Here is a 20,811-nt window from a genome sequence, read left to right as displayed (position 1 = left end):
TTTAATAGTAAAAATATATGTATATATTTGTGAGTTTGTTTTACTGATGAACTTGATTCTAAAGTTTAAGGTATGTTTAATCGTCATTTGGGAAATTTTTATTAACTTGAAATCTTACTTTTAAAAAAAGCATAAATTTTTATACTTAAAATATATGATTTCACTCACTATATAATTAAATTTTAAAGAAAATATAAGTAAATTTTGAAGAAAAACCATCAAGTAGAAGTGGGGTCATGTATGATGAAAGGACTTTTCATGAAAGAGTGTGATTGGGGCTCAGTGTGGAGACCACTGCAAAAACAAATTTTCCCAGTAACCATGGAGATAGACTGGATGATCGCATGCCATCACAGAATGCACATAACATTGTGGGTTTCCAAGACATACAGCAGTGGCATCAGTTTTACCATCTTATACTCTGTGGTGTGATTTGAGGGCCTGTACATGTGACCACTAGGAGGAGTATTATAAGTAACAGCCCGCAATACATTTATGGACTTTGATACTAACTGGAGCAGTGCTGGCAACATCTTCACTGACAGTAAAGCTTGTGCATTATTTCACAGGGCTCTTTGGACCAGCCTTGGTCTGTTGCTGACTCACAGGTCCTCACTAGAAGGTATTTATGGAAACAAAATGTAGAGACAAAGGAAAGGTTAGAGGAGATCCAGAAAATTTTAAACCAGCTGTTCCTTTTATTTGGGTCCTGACAATAAAGCCAATGCTTTTATTTTTATTTATTTTTTGCAGGTGTGGGGATGGAACCCAGGGACATACGACCTCTGAGCTATATCCCTGTCTTATTTTTTATTCTTTATTTTGAAACAGGGCCTCACTAAGTTGCAGAGGGCCTCACGAGGTAGCTGAGACATTTGACTCCATAGTACAAGTAAAGACTTCTAGCTATGCTCAGTCTCTGCTGAACTACCTTGGAGGAAATAAAAGTGGAATTAGTGGCAAAAGATATATAGAGGACCATAGTGCCTATTCTTGGGGAATTCACAATCCATAAAAAGATAAGATACAAAATCTTATCTTAAGGCAAACAGAATCAGGAGATTTAAATCCTAAATTGGAATCCAATCCATTCTGGATGACCGTACCTCATTTTTGTTCTATTGTGTTATGTATATTTCATATGTTATGTATTAAATTTATCTATTATAATATTTAATATAATGCTACAATATTAAATAATATGAAGTTATAATTGTAAATTATATAACATTCATATATGATATAATATTCATGTGTTTGTGTTATTTTATGTTTATGTATTATATTTATGTATTATGCATGTTATATATTATATATTTTATGGGTGTTATTTTTATATATGTCATATGCTGTGTGCTGTTGTGTCATCATATGTAAAATAATTGATTTACATGACATTTAAGGTCTCATTCTTTTCTACCCACTCATATCTAAAAAGATAAAATCATTTATTGATTTATTTTAAATTAGTCAACTCATATCTAAAAAGATAAAATCATTTATTGATTTATTTTAAATTAGTCAATTTGTTTATTGTGGAAGCTAAAGAATTTTCATAATATTTTATAATAAATTCCATTCTATTTGTTGTGTATTATTGTTATTCCCATTAACTATATTGCATATGTGCATGCATGTTCATAGATGCATACTATGTATGTATTTAAAATAAATATTCTTTAGTGCCATGAAAATTATGAATAGAAAGTATATCTAACTTCAGAGTTCAGAATGGGGAAGAGTTGCCATGAGGTGTGATGTGTCTTATCACATATTGATGGAAAGAATCAACAAGTTTCTGCTTAATTTAAACCATGAGTACTATCATAACTGACAACTTGAGGCTTTGCCTTTTTTTTTTTTTTTTTTTTTTGTGGGTCTGGGGATAGAACCCAGGGGCATTCTACCTCCAAGCTACACCCCTTGCCCTATTTTTTATTCTTTATTTTGAAACCGGGTTTCACTGAGTTGCAGAGGGCCTCACTAAGTAGCTGAGGCTGTCTGTGAACCGCAATCCTCAGGTCTCAACCTCGCGAATGCTGGGATTACAAGCGTGCGCCACCTCGCCCGGCTAAGGCTTTGCCTTTTCTCTTGATATTCCGTCTGAGTCTCAGATTGCTTACCCTGGCCTTGCTGCTCAGTTTAACTGCTTGGTTTTAATTTTGCTTTTTGTCACATGCTGGGAAAAGCTAGTTCTGACCACTAAAGTATGACTGAAAAATTCTTCTGTTGCTTCCTGGAGGTGAGAATGTGTAGCCATTCAGAACTTTGACATGAATCACTTCATATCTTTTTTGTTCTGTCAATTCTCATCCAAGCTACTAAGTTGCCTTTTGAATGACAAATGACATTTTATCACTAACTCCCATAAGAGGGGTGAGGTTATAGGAAGTCGTTTAATAAGCCATTTAGAGAGAATTGGCCTTGCGGTAGAATTGCTAAAAAACAAAATGAGTGTGAATGAAACTGTCCATGAGCATGAGTGGGGAGAAAACTGTATATTCCTTTGCGTAAATTATATTTATGATTAGCTTATCCTTAGAGTAACAATTACAGAGAGAACCCAAGACATAAACACTTTTAACAAACTTTCTCACATTGCTTAGTCAGCCTCGATCACATTGATGCACTCTGCCCCATGACGCAGTTCACAGATGGGAACCGAAACCTTAAGAGAAAAAACACTGAAGTCGTAATGAGCACGAAAAGCACCTCTTAGGAATGATACCTTTGAGATTAATTAACATAAAAGTTTCTTCTTAAAGATTTCCTTTGAGAGTTCTTATAACTTGATGTAAGTATTAAAAATATTGTGTAAATAAGTTTGTTATGAGTTTTCCATTACTTAAGAAATAAGCACTTTCCAAGTTTCAACAAATGATATTGGTAGGAATGACCACAGACAGTGTATACTGATCTCAGTTATGCACAGCATAGATTGTACATGAAATGCATGAGAGCAGAGATGGGTTTGAGAGTAAGGCACATTTAGGGCTGAGTGCTAGCAGGACCACGTGAGTGACCCTGAGCAAGATGCCCAACCTGCCAGTCTCAATTTTAAAAAACCTACAAAATAGGGATGGTAACAACAAGAACTTACTTCATGGGGTTTCTATGAAAATCAAATAAAATAAGAATACAAAAACTAAACATCACAACTCTCAATCCATATTAAGTGCTTTATAAATCTGGGCTAATCACAAAAAAAATTGTATATTTTCTTGCTATCTCAGACATTTTCTGATGGCAGCTTTATTTTTCATCTACAGTTATGTGTAATATGTGTATACAAATATATATTCATATATATTTTTATTATGTTGTAAGCTCTGAACTAAGCTCTGTGCATGGATAACGATAACATCATAGAATCCTCACACCATGAGTTTGGTACTTTTTATCTTTTCTAAAAAATCTGACAAGACTGTACTCAGCTTGCTTAATGGCACACAAATAAAAAGTGTCTGGATGGGAATAGGCCTGTACATTGTGGAAATTCTCCTGAAACTTCTCCCTCTGCCATGGGAGGCTCCTGAACCATCAGCTGACACTCACTTATTTTTTTTTTTTTTTTTTTTTTTGTGGTGGTGGTGGTGGTACTGAAGATGGAACCCTTCTCCGGGCTATACTCCCAGACCTATTTTATATTTTTATTTAGAAACAGGGTCTCTTAAGCCAGCGAGGCTGGCTTCGAACCTGTTCGATCCTCCTGTCTCTGCCTCCCAAGCGCAGGGATTACAAGCACCACCATGCCCAGCTGAGACTCATTTTTAATGCCCATGCTGGAGGTTTCTGTTTCAGGCAGCATCCTCACAGCTCTGATCTAAACACCTGACAGGTAACACTTAGAGGAAGAAGGGTTTTATTTGCTTACCAATCTGGAGAAGTCCCCATTTGGGGACAGACTCCTGCCCCAGTTGTACATCCTCAGGGCATCCTGATTTCTGTGAAGGTAGGTTGAGGGGGATAAAGGAGCAGAGAGAGCAAGGAAGGAGGCAGGGTGAGGGACATTATAGGCCCCAAGACCACACCCGTGGGGACCCATCTCCAGCCAGGCCCTACTTTCAAAGTGTGAGGTCCAGGGAACATTTTAAGTTCAAACCATAATGGCTTCCATAGATGCCCACATCTCAATTTTGCTCTCCATGGGGCCATGGTAAAACATAATACATAGTTTCAGAACAGGCATCAGTTTTGTAACAAATGTGAGGGGAGAAAAAAAAAAGGATTTTCCTTGCAAAATATGTTAGGGTGAACAAAGAAACACTTAAACTGATTTCTGTGAAGGTGGGGTGAGGGGGTAAGCTGTTGTGCGCCCCCTGGACCATGTTTCAAGCCAGTGTCTCAAGAAATGCTGCTCTGCAGCCCACCCTGATCTAAATTGTCCTCGGAACTTCTACTCCAATATCCCCATTCTCTGGCCTTCCTGGTCTTAAATGGATTCATTGCCTTCATCTTCCCCTGTGGATTAAATATTCTGCTGGCTACATGATTTGAAATTTCTTTCACTGAAACCTTTTCTTAAGTGCTTCTGATACTACCTCTTAAATGACTTATCATCAAATCCAACCTGAGCTTCCAAATCCCCAAAGTGGATCTGGCATTCTGGGTTCCTATTTGGGGGACAGCTCAGACTCTAATAGAAGACATGAGAGCTTCTAGCTTCTCTCAGAACTGCTGGGACAAGGTAAGAGGTTAATTCACTTCCACCCCTTTAATCTAAGAACAGTGGGCTGAGCTGGGGAAGAGCCCTGAAAACAGCATCCTATTTTTCTAAAAAGAAATTGCCTAATAAGTGGCAAGTGGTTACACAATACCAGCCCAAGAAATTATCTCTTGCCTCTCCTCCCCAGCCCCACAAGAAGAAAGATTGAGATGTTGCTTTTTTCCCCCCTGTATATACTCCTCAGCCCTTCTGCATCTGGATAAAATAAACACATCTACAGTCTTCAAATTTTATTTCGTGAAGTCTTTCTCTGGCCGCCCCAAAAATGTGCTCCATATTTTGTACTTTATTTGCTACTTCAAACAGCATGAATCCTGGGACTTTCTGGTTGGTTGCCTGCCTCCCTGGTTTTCTCCGCAGACTCTGATTTCTATCAGACAGGCAGTGCTGTCTTCATCTTTCCAGCCCCAGCGGAGCTTGGAGTTACTCATCAAATGACATCTGAGTGAGTGGAAGCGAGAAGGGAGAGGATTCCACCTCTCATCCCTACTGATTGTTCTGCTTTGACTGAGCAGCTGCAGCCAGGAAACTGAGGAAAGAGAGGAGATCATCAGAGTGGGCCCTGAGAGGATGGAGAAGGGTTTGCCGCATACTGAATTTGAAATAATGTGAGACATAAATTGAGCTTTCCCTTGAGGCTCATGTTTACTGTAAACTGAGGGGAAAAAACACTGGCAGAGTGTTTTAGGAGCTAGAGGAAGAAAGACAGTGGTGTTGATTTTGGGTCTGGGAGGTTTCTTGGCTGCTCTCTGATTCTGAGAAGAAAGAAAAACACTGGCCTTTGCCTCTGCCCACCCTCTGCTCATCAATTTTTCTCTCTATATCTTGGGTTTGTTTTTAGTGCTTGGTATTGAAGTTTGAACCTATGGCTGTTCAACCTCTGAGCTATATCCTCAGCCCTATTTAATTTATTTTAATCTCAAAACAGGGTCTTGAGAAGTTGTTGAGCATCTCATTACATTCCTGAGCCTGGCCTAGAACTTGCAGTCCTCCTGTCTCAACCTCTTAAGTACTAGAATTACAGATATGTGCCACTATGCCTGGCTTATTATGTCATCCTTTTTTTAAAAAAAAAAACTTCATTTTAGTTTGTAGATAGAACTTATTTAAAAATTTGTTGTTGGTACATATTAATTATACAGAATAATGAGTATCATTTTTGGGATGCTCATACATGCATATAACAAAATTTGATCAATTTTCCTCCCCAACAAACTTCATAGCAGCAATATTTCTCAAGCATGATAGGATTCTTAATAAATTCAGTCATGAAAATAATAGCTCGCCTGATTGAAGCAGCACATTTCCTGTTCATAGCTTATTTCAGTCAAAAAGAAAAGTCAAGAAATGCAGGGGAAAAAACCAAAGTCAAACCCTTTCATTAAAGAAAGAAGCAAAGACACAGAGAACAAAGTGTGGACCTCATATGCCTCCTGTTTCACTGAGCAAAATGAAGATAAGTCCAGATGTTCTAACATCTAGAATCACAATGCAGGCCTCTCTCCCCAGACTCATCTCTTTCCTGTAACTGATCTCTTTTCTTATTTACATGCCACACATTCAGAGCCAAGGCCTGAAGCCCAAAAGATTGGATTGATAAATGATCCCTCATACTGGTGGCTCTGCCTCATCTGGGCCACCTGAGGTCCTAGCCAGAAGTCTTTGTCTTTATACATGGTTTTTAGTGTTTCTGGAGTTACAGGATGCCATTGAAGCCACTTTCTCAAGAACCCACAGCCAATAAAATGATGATTTATCCAAGGCCACCTGAAGCCAAGACAAAAAAGCCCCAAGGTGAAAAGAGAAAGAAGAGGAGTAAGGATGAGAACGGCTGAAGGCACTACAGGTTGGAGAGCAGAAGGTCTAGATTGTTCTGCTTACTGGGAGGAATCTTTTCCTCTTTGTAAGCAGTGTGATGTCCCCAAAAGATCAAAGTTTTCACAGTCAAAAGCTAGTCATGGAGTCTTCAGTCAGACATTTCCTCCTTATGTGTCCTTAGTTGAGTTGCTTTAACTCTTAGCATCTTGTTTCCCAGTGTAGCAAAGGAGAGATAATAATAGTATCAGTGCTCTCAAATTCAAGATTCTTTATGAGAACCAAAGCAAGATGTTTTGTCAGAGATGACATGTAAAATGCTAGCTACTCATCTCTCTCTACAACTGCTCGGGAAGGAGGCCCAGCTGACGTAGGACCTTACTCAGTGACGATTTCACCTCCTTATTTCTCAGGCTGTAGATCAAGGGGTTCAGCATGGGGGTGACCAAGTTGTTCATGACCTGAACAGTTGCATCCAGCCAGGGGCTTGGGGTTGGCCGGAGGTAGATAAGCACCACTGGCATGTAGAAAAACAGGATGGCAGTGAGGTGGGCGCTGCAGGTGGAGAAGGCACGGCGCCGGCCCTCAGCAGAGCGGATCTGCAGAATGGAGCAGACGATGCAGCTGTAGGAGGTGAGGATGAGGAGGAAGCAGCTGAGCGGCATGAGGCCCACGCTGACGAAGCCCACCATCTCCAGGGCCGAGGTGTCTGCACAGGCCAGCTTCAGCATCACCGGGATGTCACAGAAGTAGTAGTCCACCTCATTGGAGTCACAGTAGGGCAACTGGAAGGTAAGAGTGGTCAGAAAGATGGCCTGGATGCAGCCAAAGAATGAGGTCCCCGCCGCTAAGATGGCGCATGCTCGGTGGCTCATGATGATGGAGTAGCGTAAAGGGAGACAGATGGCAACGAAGCGGTCGTAGGCCATCACCGTGTACAGGAAACACTCGGTGCAGCCCAGGAAATGGTAGAAGAACAGCTGGGACACGCAGCCTGCATAGGAGATGGCTCTGCTGTTCCCAGAGAGGTAGAATAGCATCTTGGGAGAACTCACAGACGGGAAGAATATGTCAAAGATGGACAGCTTGCACAGGAAGAAGTACATGGGAGTGTGCAGCCGAGTGGAGGAGACAATCGCCAGCAAGATGAGCAGGTTCCCCATGAGGGTGAAGATGTAAAAGGACAAGAACAGGACAAAGAGCGTGGTCTCCAGGCCCTCTGTGTGCGGGATGCCCAGCAGGATAAACTCAGTCACCATGGAGCGATTCCTCATAGCCATAAGAAAATCTTATCTTGAAAATATATCCAAAACACCAAGATTTGGACACCACTATCAATTATCAAGCTTTTTACTGATGAGTGCTTTGACTATATTTTTAAAGAGATGCACACACTCTACCCCTCACACAAATTAATTAGCTAATTAATTAATAATAAATAAGTAAATAAAAAAATAGGAGTGACTTGCCTTGTCATAAAGGGTAACTGCAAAATGTATGTAAAAATTTCAAGGAGTAAGAAATGGTTATTTTTTTAGTCAGTGCATTCAGTTCTAAGAAGGAATAGTTTGCAAAGGTCGATGATTGCCTTCTATGATCAAAACAGAAGTTTAGAGACACACTCAAAACATTTTCAAGTCAGAAACCTTTTCCCCATGGATTTCTTCTCTTTGAGCACATATATACTTTGAGCTCTCATGATATCTTTAAGTAACAAACTCCCACTATTCATTACCTTCTGCAAAATAACAGGAAAACATTGTATTAGAAAGCAGATCACTCAAAATGAATCCTGGCTCTGACACGTAAATAGCTATACTACTTCAGATAATATACATAATGTAGTCCATAGACATAGTTTCATTCTCTATAAAATGTAAATCATAATTATTATGACAATCGTATCTCTGAAAAGCATCTGGCAAACTCTCAATATTAAGTAAAGCCTTCCTTTATTTCACATATATGAAACTAAGTTCTTTAAGTGCCTTCCTTTAATGTTGACATTCTGTAATTATTTCTAAGTAAGTGTTTTACTAAATAAAAGTACTAAAGCTGGGTGTGGTGGCATATGCCTGTAATCCCAGTACTTAGGAGGCTGAGACAAGAGATTTACAAATTTGAAATGAGTCTCAGCAATTTATTATTTTTTCCTGTGGTACTAGGGGTGGAACCCAGAGGCTTTTCTACCTCCAGGCTATATTCCCAGACCTATTTTATACTTTATTTGTAAGCAGGGTCTCACTAAATTGCTGAGAGCCTCACGAAGTAGCTGAGGCTGGTTTTGAACCTGTGTGATCCTTTGGTCTCAGCCTCCCAAGCTCTGGGATTACAAGCATGTGCCACCATGCCTGGCTGCGAGTCTCAGCAGTTTAGAGAGACTCTCAACAACTTAGCAAGACTCTTTGTTAAATAAAACAAAGGTTGGGGGTATAGCTCAGAGGTATAATGCCGCTGAGTTCAGTCCCCAGCACCAAAGTAAATAAATAAATAAATACTAAATCAACAGGATTGAATGGACTTTGAGAAGCTTTAGATAACATCCTTTGTGTGTGTGTGTGATACTGGGATTGAACTCAAGGGCACTTTGCCTTTGAGCTGTATTCCCCAACATTTATTTATTTATTTATTTACTTATTTATTTATTTATTTTGAAACAGGGTCTTGCTAGATTTTGAGAATTTCATTACTTTCCTGAAGCTGTCTTGAAAAGACAGAACTTGCAATCCTCCTCTCTCAGCCTCCCAAGTACTCAGATTACAGACTTCTGTCCCCTTGCCTGGCTAGATTACATCATCTTCAGATTACACTGTTCCAGATTTGAGGGTGCAAAGAGCCTTAATTCTGTCAAAAGATATTGCTCAATCCAGGCATGGTGGTGCACGCTTGTAATCCCAGCATTCGGGAGGTTGAGACCAGAGGACCGTGGTTTGCAGACAGCCTCAGCTACTTAGTGAGGCCCTCTGCAACTCAGTGAGACCCGGTTTCAAAATAAAGAATAAAAAATAGGGTAGGGGGTGTAGCTTGGAGGTCAAATGCCCCGGGTTCCATCCCCAGACCCGCAAAGAAAAAAAAAAGATATTGCTCCAATTCTTCAGTTCCTTTCAATATTTTCTGAGTGGACTAAAGGCAACTCAGAAATACTATCCAAAAGAAGGAAGTAGACAATACAGTGACCCATACTGAATACAAGCAAAAATAATAGCACTAATGATGTAGGTATATGAGTCAAGAGCAAGGTATGGTACCTGAAAGGTACAGGCTCCTCTTTTCATTATTCACTTAATAATAATAGTAACAGCACTTGTATGTATATGTACATGTACGAACACCATTTATTGGATGCTTGCTATCTTCCAAGGACTGGCACAGCATTTTAAGGATATGATTTGTTTTTTAAATGTATCTATAAGAAAACTATTCAGAGTTATAGGAAATTGAAACAGAAACATAAAAGAAGTCACCCAAGGTTTCTGGGTTGAATATGCTTCCTTCCACTGTCTGCGTGTGCCCTTAATCATTCATTAAGCCCACCCTGTGTACCTCTACTTTCTAAGATAGCCTACGTCTCTGATGTGCAATAACACCCTTCCATATGGGTTCTTATCATTGCTTTATACAAAGATGGGCAAAGTCTTCACATCTTACTTTCCTGGTCTTTAAAGTTTTGACTTTAGAACATACTTAGGTAAAATCTTATTTGGTTTAGGGATTATATAACAGACTTTTCCCACCCCTTAGACATTAGATCTTGCCATTAGTTTGATACAGGAGCTTTCACATTGAAGAGCCACATTGGAAATGCAAGTCCAGTCATATATGGTAAAAATTGCCACTGAAAAATACCACCTAAGGATAAACAAGCCATAATTAGTCACCCCTATCACCCTAAAATTGGGCAAAAATCAAGACAGTAAAGAGATAAACTCAATGTACTAGAGGGTGTGGTGGGATGATGCCTCATTATTACTAATTTCAGCCACACCAAAATAGTCTCTCTGAGCAACTCAGATTCCTATGAGCTCCTCATCCTCTTCCCTTGCTCAGCAAAGACTCTCAAAGGTCACTGTTCTTTGCCTATGATGAGAAAAGATTAACAGTGAAGTATGCATAGAAGTTTGAATACTCACAGTATACCTGGCCAGCTTTTCCAAAAGGCAATAAGAAAACCTTACATTTACCATTTCTGAGCAGAGCACCATGTGCTCCAGCGAAAGGAACTTCCATACCCCTACTTATAAAAAATCAAGTCTCCTGGGGTTTGCACAATTGACACTGATACATACTCTCTCTGGGTTGCCTCCTTGGAAGTATTTCCTGGTCCCCTGAAGCCCTGGTTGGAGCTCAGCAAGCGCTCAGAGGGAGCAATTAGTTCATCACTTTCACTCATCATCTCACCCTGAGATAGTAGTAATGATTTCATCAGGAGGGATGCTCTAAAGTATGAAATATGTTCCCCCAAGGTTATTTGCTGGTGGAATAGGCTCTAAGTCTAGCATCAGATTGCCTTTAGTGCCATCCCGATGTGGTCACCTTTTGTTCCTCCAGGACTTTGCCTACCATGTCATTTGTTGCATCACGTTTCAAAGTATCTGTACATATTTATTTCTGCTACATATTTATTTCTAACACATACTACTCTTTAATAGAAACATATCTTCAGTTACTATTTATTATGCATGTAATGTCAGCATATATTCTCAAGTACATAGTTCTAAAGAAAAATATTCATGTAGGGGACCCATTCATAAGAGGGTGACCAGAATAAAAGATTGCACACCATACCAAAATAAAAATGATGGATTTTCATAGTTAATGTTCAGTTACTAATTCACTATAAGCTCTTAAATTTTTAAATTCATTACATAAATCCCAAAAGAAATTTTTGAAGTACATGGTACCGAGAAAAGACGTGAAAAAATACATATTAAGTAACTTAAAGATCACATAACTAGAGAATAACTGAACTGAGACTAATTTTGAAGTGTTGAATGTCTTTTGCTATAAGATGAGTTTCTTGCAAATACCATATATATGGATTATGTTTTTTATTCCACATTGTCAGTCTGTATCTTTTTATTGGAGAGTTAAGCCCTTTGACATTCAGTATTATTATTGAAATATCGTGTTTGTTTCCTGTCATTTTGTGTTCTATCTTCTGTTGGATATAATATTATTTCTTCTTTACTTAGATGCCCTGCTGATCAACCTCTTCTCTTCTCTGGTTCTGGAGTATGCTTCTTTTTTCTTCTTTATGGTTTATTTCTTTAAGTATTTTCTCTAGTGTTGGCTTAGAATTCATGAATTTTTGAAGTTCTGCTTATCTTAAAACACTTTTGTTTCTCCATTAATTTTGAATATAATAGTTTTGCTGAATATAGAAGTTTTGGTTGGAAGTTGTTTTCATCCAGGGTCTGGATCACATCATACCAGTCTCTCCTGGCATTCATGACTTGGGATATACACTTTGGGAAGATTCTTATTGTTTTGCCTCTATATGTCACCTGTCCTTTTGTTCTCACTGCTTTTAAGATTCTTTCCTTGATGTCTATGTTGGTCATTTTGATTAATATATGGCATGGGGACGTTCTTCTTTGATCTTGTCTTAATAGTGTTCTGTATGTCTCCTGAACGTGGAGATCCAAGTCTCTTTCCATGTTTGTAAAATTCTCTGAAATTATTTCTTTGAAGAGATTATGGACTCCCTTGGTCTGTACCTCTATCCCTTCTTCAATGCCTTTTATCTGTAATTTAGGATGCTTCATATTGTCCCATAGTTGTTTGATGTTTAGGTTTTGTTGCTGTAATGGCTTCTGTATGCTGTTGACTATGTTTTCGGTTTTGAATAACCTGTCTTCTAATGGTGATTGTCTACTTTCCATTTCATCTAACCTTCTAGAACTTCCTTCTATTTCTGTCTTCATTTCATTTATTGACTCTTTCATTTCATTCCAGACCTCTTTCTGATTCTTTCTCAATGTTTCTATTTCCACCTTCATTTTCTGTAGACTTGTTTTAAAGCTTTTCATCATATTGTAGCTCATGATTCTGAACTCCCATTCGTGTATTTCTTGTAGGTTAGTATTCATGATTTCTGTTGTCTCTTCATTATTCCTGGTTCTCGTATTTTCAAGGTTCTCAGGCCTGTTTTTCTGATGTCTGCCTATCATTTGTCAGTATTATATCTAATCCAATCTTAGTATTAGGAATTTAGAGGTGTCAGCAGGTCAGCAGTACTTTTTCCAATAGTGAGGGTTGGGTGATGGGGGAGGAGCTGGGGTGATGGGTACAGGAGTCAGGTTAGGTGGAGGATATGTTTAAGTTGATTAAGAATTTAAGTATAATACGGTAATATCTTGTTGAGAATGAGAGAGAGTTAAATAGTAGGACTCTTGTAGTTAGTAGGGTATTTAAGTATGGAGATATGAAATACTTTGAATGTTAAACAAGGAGATATAATACAGTAAAAAGTTTTGAGGGAAGAGAGTAGATAGGCTAGAGTAGGGAAGTTTGTAAGAGGAATGGGGGAAGGAGCAAACAAACACAAATAAAGTATCAACACAAGATACAAAAGCTAACTATTATATAATCAAAGAAAAAAAACAACCAAAAGAGGAAAAAGAAAAATTGTAAGAAAGATGAACAAAAGGAAAAGAATAAAATAAATAAAATAAAGAGAACTAGCAACTGTATGAGACCAGAAAACAAAGCAAGCTTTCAAATATATATATTTAAAAAAACAAAAAGAAAAAAAAGAAGGAAAAAAAGAACAAAAAAACAAAAAAGCTAAAAAAAAGTCCTACTAATTTACAAATATGGGGTCGGGTCCATATAATATCTGAATGTCTGATTGCTGTGGTAGCTTTCGGAGTATAATCCAATGTCTCTTAGTTTGCTCTGTACTCTATTGTCAGCTTCTTAAGCCACTCTCTGGGTGTTTGGACCCCTTTCTTGCCTTTGACAGCTTTGGGTTTAGGTATAAGGGCATCTAGTGTCACTGTTAATAAATTCTGTACAAGTCCTGGGTTCTGTGTATTTCCAGCCTGTATTCAGTACCTCTGCACTCTCCACCGACTCAGGTCTGTGATTAGCCTACTGTAGGGGTGGAGGGTGTCCAAAGTAGTCTTGGAACCTCCCCTTGAGGCCCTTTGCAGGTATTGCACCTTGAGGATTTTTCCTGTGTCTCTGAAAATTCTAACTGGGCTAGCCTGTGGGGGTCCCAAGGTGCACCCTGGGGAAAGGGTTGCTGTAGGGTCCCGGGGCACACACAATTACCGCCAGAGTGCTGCTGGGTCACTGGGCACAGACTGGGTGCACCACTATAGCTGGTCCCGGGACACGGGTGGGCGCAAATACCTAGCACCCAGTCCAAGGCTCGGGCAGGGTGCCCAGGGCTAGTGCTGGACCTGGGGCACAGGCTGGGTGATCTAGGTTGGCGCCGAGTCTCGGGGCATGAGGAGGGCACAGACAGCTAGTGGTTGGTCTCGGGGTGTGGGGTGGGTGCAGACAGCTAGTGCTGGGTCAGGGGCACAGGTGGGGCACAGAAGCTAGCACTAGTCTTGGGCTCAGGCAGGGTGCAAGATGGTAGCGGTAGGTCCCAGGGCATAGGCCTGGCATACACGGCTAGTGCTGGACCCTGGGCGTGGGCTGGGTGCCCAAGGTTAGCACCCGGTCTCAGGGCACAGGTAGGGTGCACACAGCTAGTGCCATCCTGGGGAGCAGGCAGGGACCGCGAATTTAGCGCCAAGGCTCTGGGAGGGCACGTGAGCTAGGCACACAAGGTAAGCGCTGGGTCTAGGGATGCGGGTGGCACAGACAACTAGTGTAGGTCCTGGGGTGTAGGCAGGGAGCATGGGGATAGCTCTGGGACCTGGGGCGGGGGACAGGCACCCAGGGCTAGTGCCAGACCTGGGGTACACACTAAGACCCACAGCTTCTCTGAATACTCAGATACCTGGCTTCCTTGATCCAAGTGTCTGGAGGACTCGCTGTGCCACTGTGGTCCCGCCTTTGTTGAGTACATGGGCTTCTGGCTCAGGCGCTGCTTGCTGCAAAAGATGTTGGAGCTCTACATCCGTTTTCAAACTCTTGGGTTATTTTGCCACATTGGTGTCAGTCAGGTCCAGGAATTGTGGTTTGGGCTGGCAACCCGCTCTGGCGCTGGCGGCCTGGCTGTGTCTGCAGCAGATACAATGCTTGATTTTTTTTTTTTCCCAGTGGATCTTGCAGTTCAGGGTTTCAGGATTCCTTCTGCTGAGGTTCCTGGATCTGTTTTGGTTCCTGAGATATATTTATTTTGTTGTTTAAGACGCTGCCTTCTCAGTAGTTGAACTTTATTTATTTCAGCCACTGAGAAGTACTATGTCCTGCAGTAACTATTTTGACTCAAACTCTAGTGCCTATTTTTTAAAAACAGCATTTCCTTATTTTTTTCTTTAAAACCTCTTTTGTGGGTATTATCAATATATATAAAGCTGTGTATATTTAATGTGTACAACTCAAGTTTGGAGATAAGTATATACCATGAAACCACCAATGCAATCTATACCATAGATTTCTATATGCAAAATGCAATATTATCAGCTATAGGCCCTGTACAATTGTTATACAGTAAATCTTGGAGACTCACTCATTTTGTTTAACAGAATATTTGTGTAGATGAAATTAGCCTTTTTTTCTAATACTTTTCCTCTTTTCCAAGTCCCTGGACCAGAATCTCATTCTCTGCTTCTAGGAGTTCTACTGTTTTGAATCATCATAGAAGTGGTATCATTAGTATATATCTAATTTCACTTAGTATAATGTCCTCTAGGCTTATCTATCTTGTTGCATAAGATTTATCTATCTCCTTTCATAATTTCCTTCTTGTTTCAATACTAAGAGTATAAAAATATGCACAGAAAAGAGACTACTAGGAGTCAATATTTAACCAACTAAACCAATCAATAGACATCTACTTAATGATCAATGCCATATACCCAATGAATGATTTGCACCTTATTTTAAAAGCTCCAAATAGGAATCAAATATTCTATTATTCATTGAGCAATTAGAGTATCAAAATAATCTATGTTTTGGAATTAATACTGAAGCTAAATTGTTCATTTGAGAATGTAGATATTGAAGAATTTATAGTGGGCAAAATACTTCATCATGAGAGCTCACACTGGAAATAAATCTGTACTTTTTTTTTTTTTTTTTTTTTTTTTGGTGGTACTAGGGTTCCTGGAAACCCTTCCACCTCCAGGCTACACTCCCAGACCTATTTTTATATTTTATTTGGAAACACAGTCTCTTAAGCCAGAGAGGCTGGCTTTGAACCTGCGCAATCCTCCTGTCTCCCAAGCATGGGGATTATAAGCGTGCGCCACCAAGCCCAACTAAATCTGTACTTATCAAAACTGTGGTTGTTTCTACATTTTAGTGGAGAAGGAAAAAATAATTTGTTTTTGGTCCCTGCACTAAGTATACAAGTCCTAGACTGGTCTGGAAGCACAAAGGGGAGAACAGGGAGATAAACAGCAAATGCAACGATACATTCTCTCCATGATACATGCAAAATGAGTGGCTTTTGTGTGCCAAGTGCAGTTCTACTAGTCACACGATCCTTAGGTTAGGATACTATCTCTTCAGATAATAGATAGGCAGGGGCTATCTAGATGTCTGACTTTTATACAAGCCAACTTCAGGAAAATACTAATCCCTCACTTTTCAAATTTTAGTTTCCATACAAGTTACTTGGCGACTTCAAAGCAGTAGTTTTTCATGTTTCCCCCAAATTATGCCTTTCTAACAAGTATCCGCACAGTCCTACAGCCCTATCACACAAATCACACAAGCAAACTCAGAACTTTCTGGGAGATTAGACCCTATGCTATATCCGTACAAGGCAGTTTATGTAACAGCTATAAGGTACTTAGATCTAGATGATTCACTACTTACATGTAAGGTACTGAGGCCCTGATTAGAATTTTTGAATATTCAAACTGAAAGTAATAATACAGTTCCAGTTTAAAGCCTCAGTTTTGCCAAAGGAGATATTAATCTCCTAAGGATATAAACTATTGCCCACTTTTTAGGTGTATGTTCAGGATGCTAATGGTTGTTTCCAGAAAAATGTCCTTTTATTTGCATCACATAAAAAGTAAATCAACCTCCAGGAGAAAGGAGAAAGTGTGAGCAATGGACACAACACAGAACATGGGACAGAAAACAAGGGCTAACAGAACCCATGCAGTTCAATGAATGAATTTAAAAACACCAGATATGAAAGAGTATAGATAGATTTATTTTAATATGGAACCAAAAATGATTTTAGGGAATGATGAATCAAGCAGGTGATTTCCATTAGGATAAGGTACCATGTGGAGCCCCTTCTTTCTTAACATGATGAGCAGTGTAGAATCAGGTCTTAGGCAAAACTGTCATGACCGCCTCTATTTTTTATTATTATTATTATTATTATTATTATTATTATTATTATTATTATTATACTAGATCAGGCCAGGTTTGAGGTTCTCCTACCAGTCCTACAAGGGGGTTAGAGATTCAGAAAAAACATTTGTCTCCACTGAGTATACCTCAATCCAAATATTTTAGCAGTGGAAAGGCATGCAAGACAGGTTAGCAAAATCCAATCAGAATTAATCAAAGCCCTCATCAACAGTTCTAATTATCACTGTGAGCCTCGGAGCCTTTCCCTTTGTGATCTTCAGGTTACATTGAAAATGATGCTGGTTTATAACTTTTCTCAAACTCTATCTTCTAGAAATAGAGAACTTTGAAGCTTACTATATGGTCATGGTAAAACAGAAGATCAAAACTGAACAGATGGCCAGGCATGGTGGAGCATACTTGTAATCCCGGCATTTGGGAGGCGGAGACTGGAGGATCACAGTTCGGGGACAGCTTAAGCTGCTTAATGAGGCCCTCCACAATTTAGTGAGACCCTGTCTCAAAATAAAGAATAAAAAATAGGGCAGGGGGTGTAGTTCGGAGGTTGAATGCCCCTAGGTTCCATCACCAGACACCCCCCCAAAAAGAAGAAAGAAAAAGACAAGGCAGAATATTCTCTAATTCAGGCACTACCTAGCATCGATGGGAAAATCATTAGTCTGTGCCCCATGCCACCTTTTTTCTCGCTATTACTTTGGAAAGCCTAGGGGAAATATTAATTACTAGATGTGAATAATTTGAACTCCTCCAGGAAAAGAAACAGGTTCTGCAACCACAATCACTAATCTGAGAGATCTTACTGAGGGAAGAAAGATCACACACAAAGAGATGTGGAACAGAGAGCCAAGGTGGTGGAGACACCTTGTACTTTCATGTCGAAAAGCAGATAGGTGAGGCATAAAACTCAAAACATGTCACCGCAGAAGAGACAGTGCAGAAGGCACTGACAGGCAAGGAGAGGGAGTTCATTCTTTTTGTGGACAGGATCCTCATAAGGCAAAAACAGCAGGATCCACAGATGACTTCAGGACACTGTTAGCAGCCATCACAAGTATGGGAATGGTGGAACCTGTGATGGACATAAACAAGAATCAAGGGTGAGAGACAACAAATAAGAGGAGGCCCTTCATCCAGTCTCCCCTAAACCTCCAGGGTCATCTCCCCTGATACCTACTATATCATTCCTCTGTATCCCTAATTTATCTCTTCTTCCTATACAGATTTTCCTTCAGTCTTCTCTGCCCCTAGAAACATTTAGCAGCAATAAACTCCCAAGGAATCACACTGAGTTAGGCACTTATTCAGCTTAGTGCTGAGACAGAGGAAAGTGCAAGCACCACCCGCAGCCTTCTGGTAATCACATTCCACACCCACGTCTCTTTCCTCTCATTCAGCTCTCCTCCAGCACCCAGTTCATGAGAAACTATACACTGTCTGAACCAGGATGGTGTGGGAACGATCATGGGGACTCTGGTGGTCACCCTCTGCCAGGCCTGGAGGCCTAGCACCTGGGAAGATGGAGGCTTCCTAGGAGGGAAAGAAAGGTCCTGGGATCACACTCCTACCTGCATGGCTGTGGATCCAGGCCACAGCCTTCCTTTCCAGAAGCTCCCACTCCTCCTTCCAGTCTTTCCCATTGGTATGCAGCCAGATCACAGCCAAGATGGTGGCCCAGCCTGAGGAGTCCACATGCTGTAGAAAGACAGATAATCCCTAAGGCCACAGGCTGGGGCAGGGGGACCGCAAGGGCTGCAAGAGCTCTACTTCCTTCTCACTCTCAGTCCCCAGTGCTGCTAAATGGAGCTACCTGTGTTTCTACTTCCATCTACCACTGCCAGGCATAACAACATGCCATGCAACGGGGAGCAAAGTACACTGAGTCTCAGAGTAGAAAGGTTTTAGGTTTTAAATTCATTGCCACCCCCAGGTTAGTACTGTAAACCTCCAAATACTCAGATAACTTACACCCAGCTAGGGTAGAAGAAACATATGCATAGTTGCTTTACATTTTAAAAAGGGTCTTCATTTTTTTAAAAATCCTTACCACCACCAGTACCCAAAACAGAAGAAGAAAAGATCAATAACATTTTTTTTGGGGGGGTGGTACTGGGGTTCCTGGAAGCCCTTCTACCTCCGGGCTACACTCCCAGACCTATTTTTACATTTTTATTTGGAAAGAGGGTCTCCTAAGCCAGCGCGCGGCTGGCTTCCAGCCTGTGCGATCCTCCTGTCTCTGCCTCCCAAGCGCAGGGATTACAAGCGTGTGCCACTACGCCCGGCAAGATCAATAACATTTTTAAAAGAAAAAAGTGATACAGGACTTCTGGGAAGATGGCGACCGAGAAAAGCAGGGCTTAAGAGCCCCACTAACAACAAATCTCCATTACCACAAAATCAGCGCCTTTCAAAGCCAGAAAACAACATCACCAGAGAAACAAAAAAAATCACCAGGCTTCAGAGAGAAAGCGGACTGAGAACAGAGCTACAGAGGAGATCCTCATGCCCGAGGACGCGGCTTCACGCCCGAGGACGCGGAAGCAGTGCCATACTGCCGGCGGCACCAGCGAATTCACGGGACGGCCTAAGCAAGCCGAGGGGAGCCGCTGCGGAACAGCCAGGCGGGATTTCTCAGCGCACAGGGCATCTAAAGCTCCCAGTGGCTGAGCTCAGCACACGCTGCAGGGATTCAGAGTGGAAATCAAAACCAAGAAAAAAAAAAAAAAAACGCCAGCCCCATAGCCGAGGGCGTAGCAGCGGCGCCATATTGCCACCGGCGGCAACAGCACCGAATTCACCGAATTCAGTACAGCTACATCTGCGTACTCAAGAACAGTGAGTCAAATTGTGGGCCACAGCGGAGAAATCCCAGTACTGTACTCACTGGGACTTGACCCAGTGGGAGAGGGGCGGTGGCAGTGATATCACACCATAGGAGAACGTGCAACCTGGCACCCCCCATAGTCTAAAGCAGCCTCTATCAACTCTCTGGGTCGGAGACTCTGTGATACAACCCAGTAAAGGAGTAGTGGGGTCTGAGATACTACTGACTCGAGATCCAGAGCACCTTAAGTGAAGTCATAGTGACCCAAGGGAAGAACCCAGAGAAGGCACAAACTTCCGAAATCATGGGAAAGAGGAATAATACTGGAGCAATGAATGCCCACAACCCCACAACATCAGAACCCGATAAAACAGAAAATCAGAGATTTCTAGAAGATCAAATCAGGAAAATAACTGTAGAAATAATAGAGGTGCTTTAAAAAGAACTCAGAGAGAGTCAAAAAGAGATAAAGGATGCAATTAATGAAGTAAAGGCCTCAATTCAAAGCACAAACAACCGATTAGAACACATGGAGAACAGAATCTCGCTCTTAGAAGATGATCATTCCAAAAATGAACACATAGTTTCTAATCTAGGAAAAAATATCCGACAGCAGGAATCTGATATTGAAGAAATATGGGCCCATTTTAAGAGAGCTAACCTAAGAATAATTGGAATAGAGGAGGGAAAAGAAAGTGAAACCAAAGGGATCAACAATCTCTTCAAGGAAGTAATAGCAGAAAATTTTCCAGACATAGAGCAAGAGGTCGATACGCAGGTCCAGGAAACGTATAGAACTCCCTTTAGACAGGATCGGAGAAGAGGATCCCCACGCCACATAATTGTCAAAATGACCAATGTGGAAGCCAAGCAGAGAATCTTAAAGGCAACAAAAGCAAAGGGCCAAGTGACATTCAGAGGCAAACCAATTAGAATCACTCCAGACTTCCCAAACCAAGTTATGAGAGCCAGCAGGGCTTGGAGTAACATATTC

At 40.7% G+C, this 20,811-nt stretch overlaps 3 protein-coding genes across 3 annotated transcripts in view; 1 reads left to right on the top strand and 2 right to left on the bottom strand.

The window, feature by feature from the left end:
• The window catches only part of LOC308278487 (olfactory receptor 8G1-like), a gene marked incomplete at both ends in the record, with an annotated part of 199,958 nt that overhangs the window by 60,598 nt on the left and 118,549 nt on the right, over positions 1 to 20,811 (top strand). The window lies entirely within an intron of this gene.
• On the bottom strand, positions 6,880 to 7,821 carry LOC308271835 (olfactory receptor 10D1B-like; the record flags this gene model as incomplete). The annotated part of the gene is made up of 1 exon (XM_080708439.1): positions 6,880 to 7,821. The coding sequence occupies one exon, from the start codon at positions 7,819 to 7,821 to the stop codon at positions 6,880 to 6,882; it is 942 nt and encodes a 313-aa protein (XP_080564565.1).
• The window catches only part of VWA5A (von Willebrand factor A domain containing 5A), a gene marked incomplete at both ends in the record, with an annotated part of 36,358 nt that continues 33,532 nt past the window's right edge, over positions 17,986 to 20,811 (bottom strand). The window contains 2 exons of the mRNA XM_080708407.1: positions 17,986 to 18,065; positions 18,562 to 18,688. Coding sequence (XP_080564533.1) covers positions 17,986 to 18,065; positions 18,562 to 18,688 — 207 coding nt within the window. The remainder of the gene's footprint in view (positions 18,066 to 18,561; positions 18,689 to 20,811) is intronic.

Source organism: Muscardinus avellanarius (genome assembly GCF_963383645.1).
Source record: "Muscardinus avellanarius genome assembly, chromosome: 1".
Classification (NCBI taxonomy): Eukaryota; Metazoa; Chordata; class Mammalia; order Rodentia; family Gliridae; genus Muscardinus; species Muscardinus avellanarius.
The sequence above is the reverse complement of the archived record's forward strand: the minus strand, read 5'-3'. Positions and strand labels throughout refer to the sequence as shown.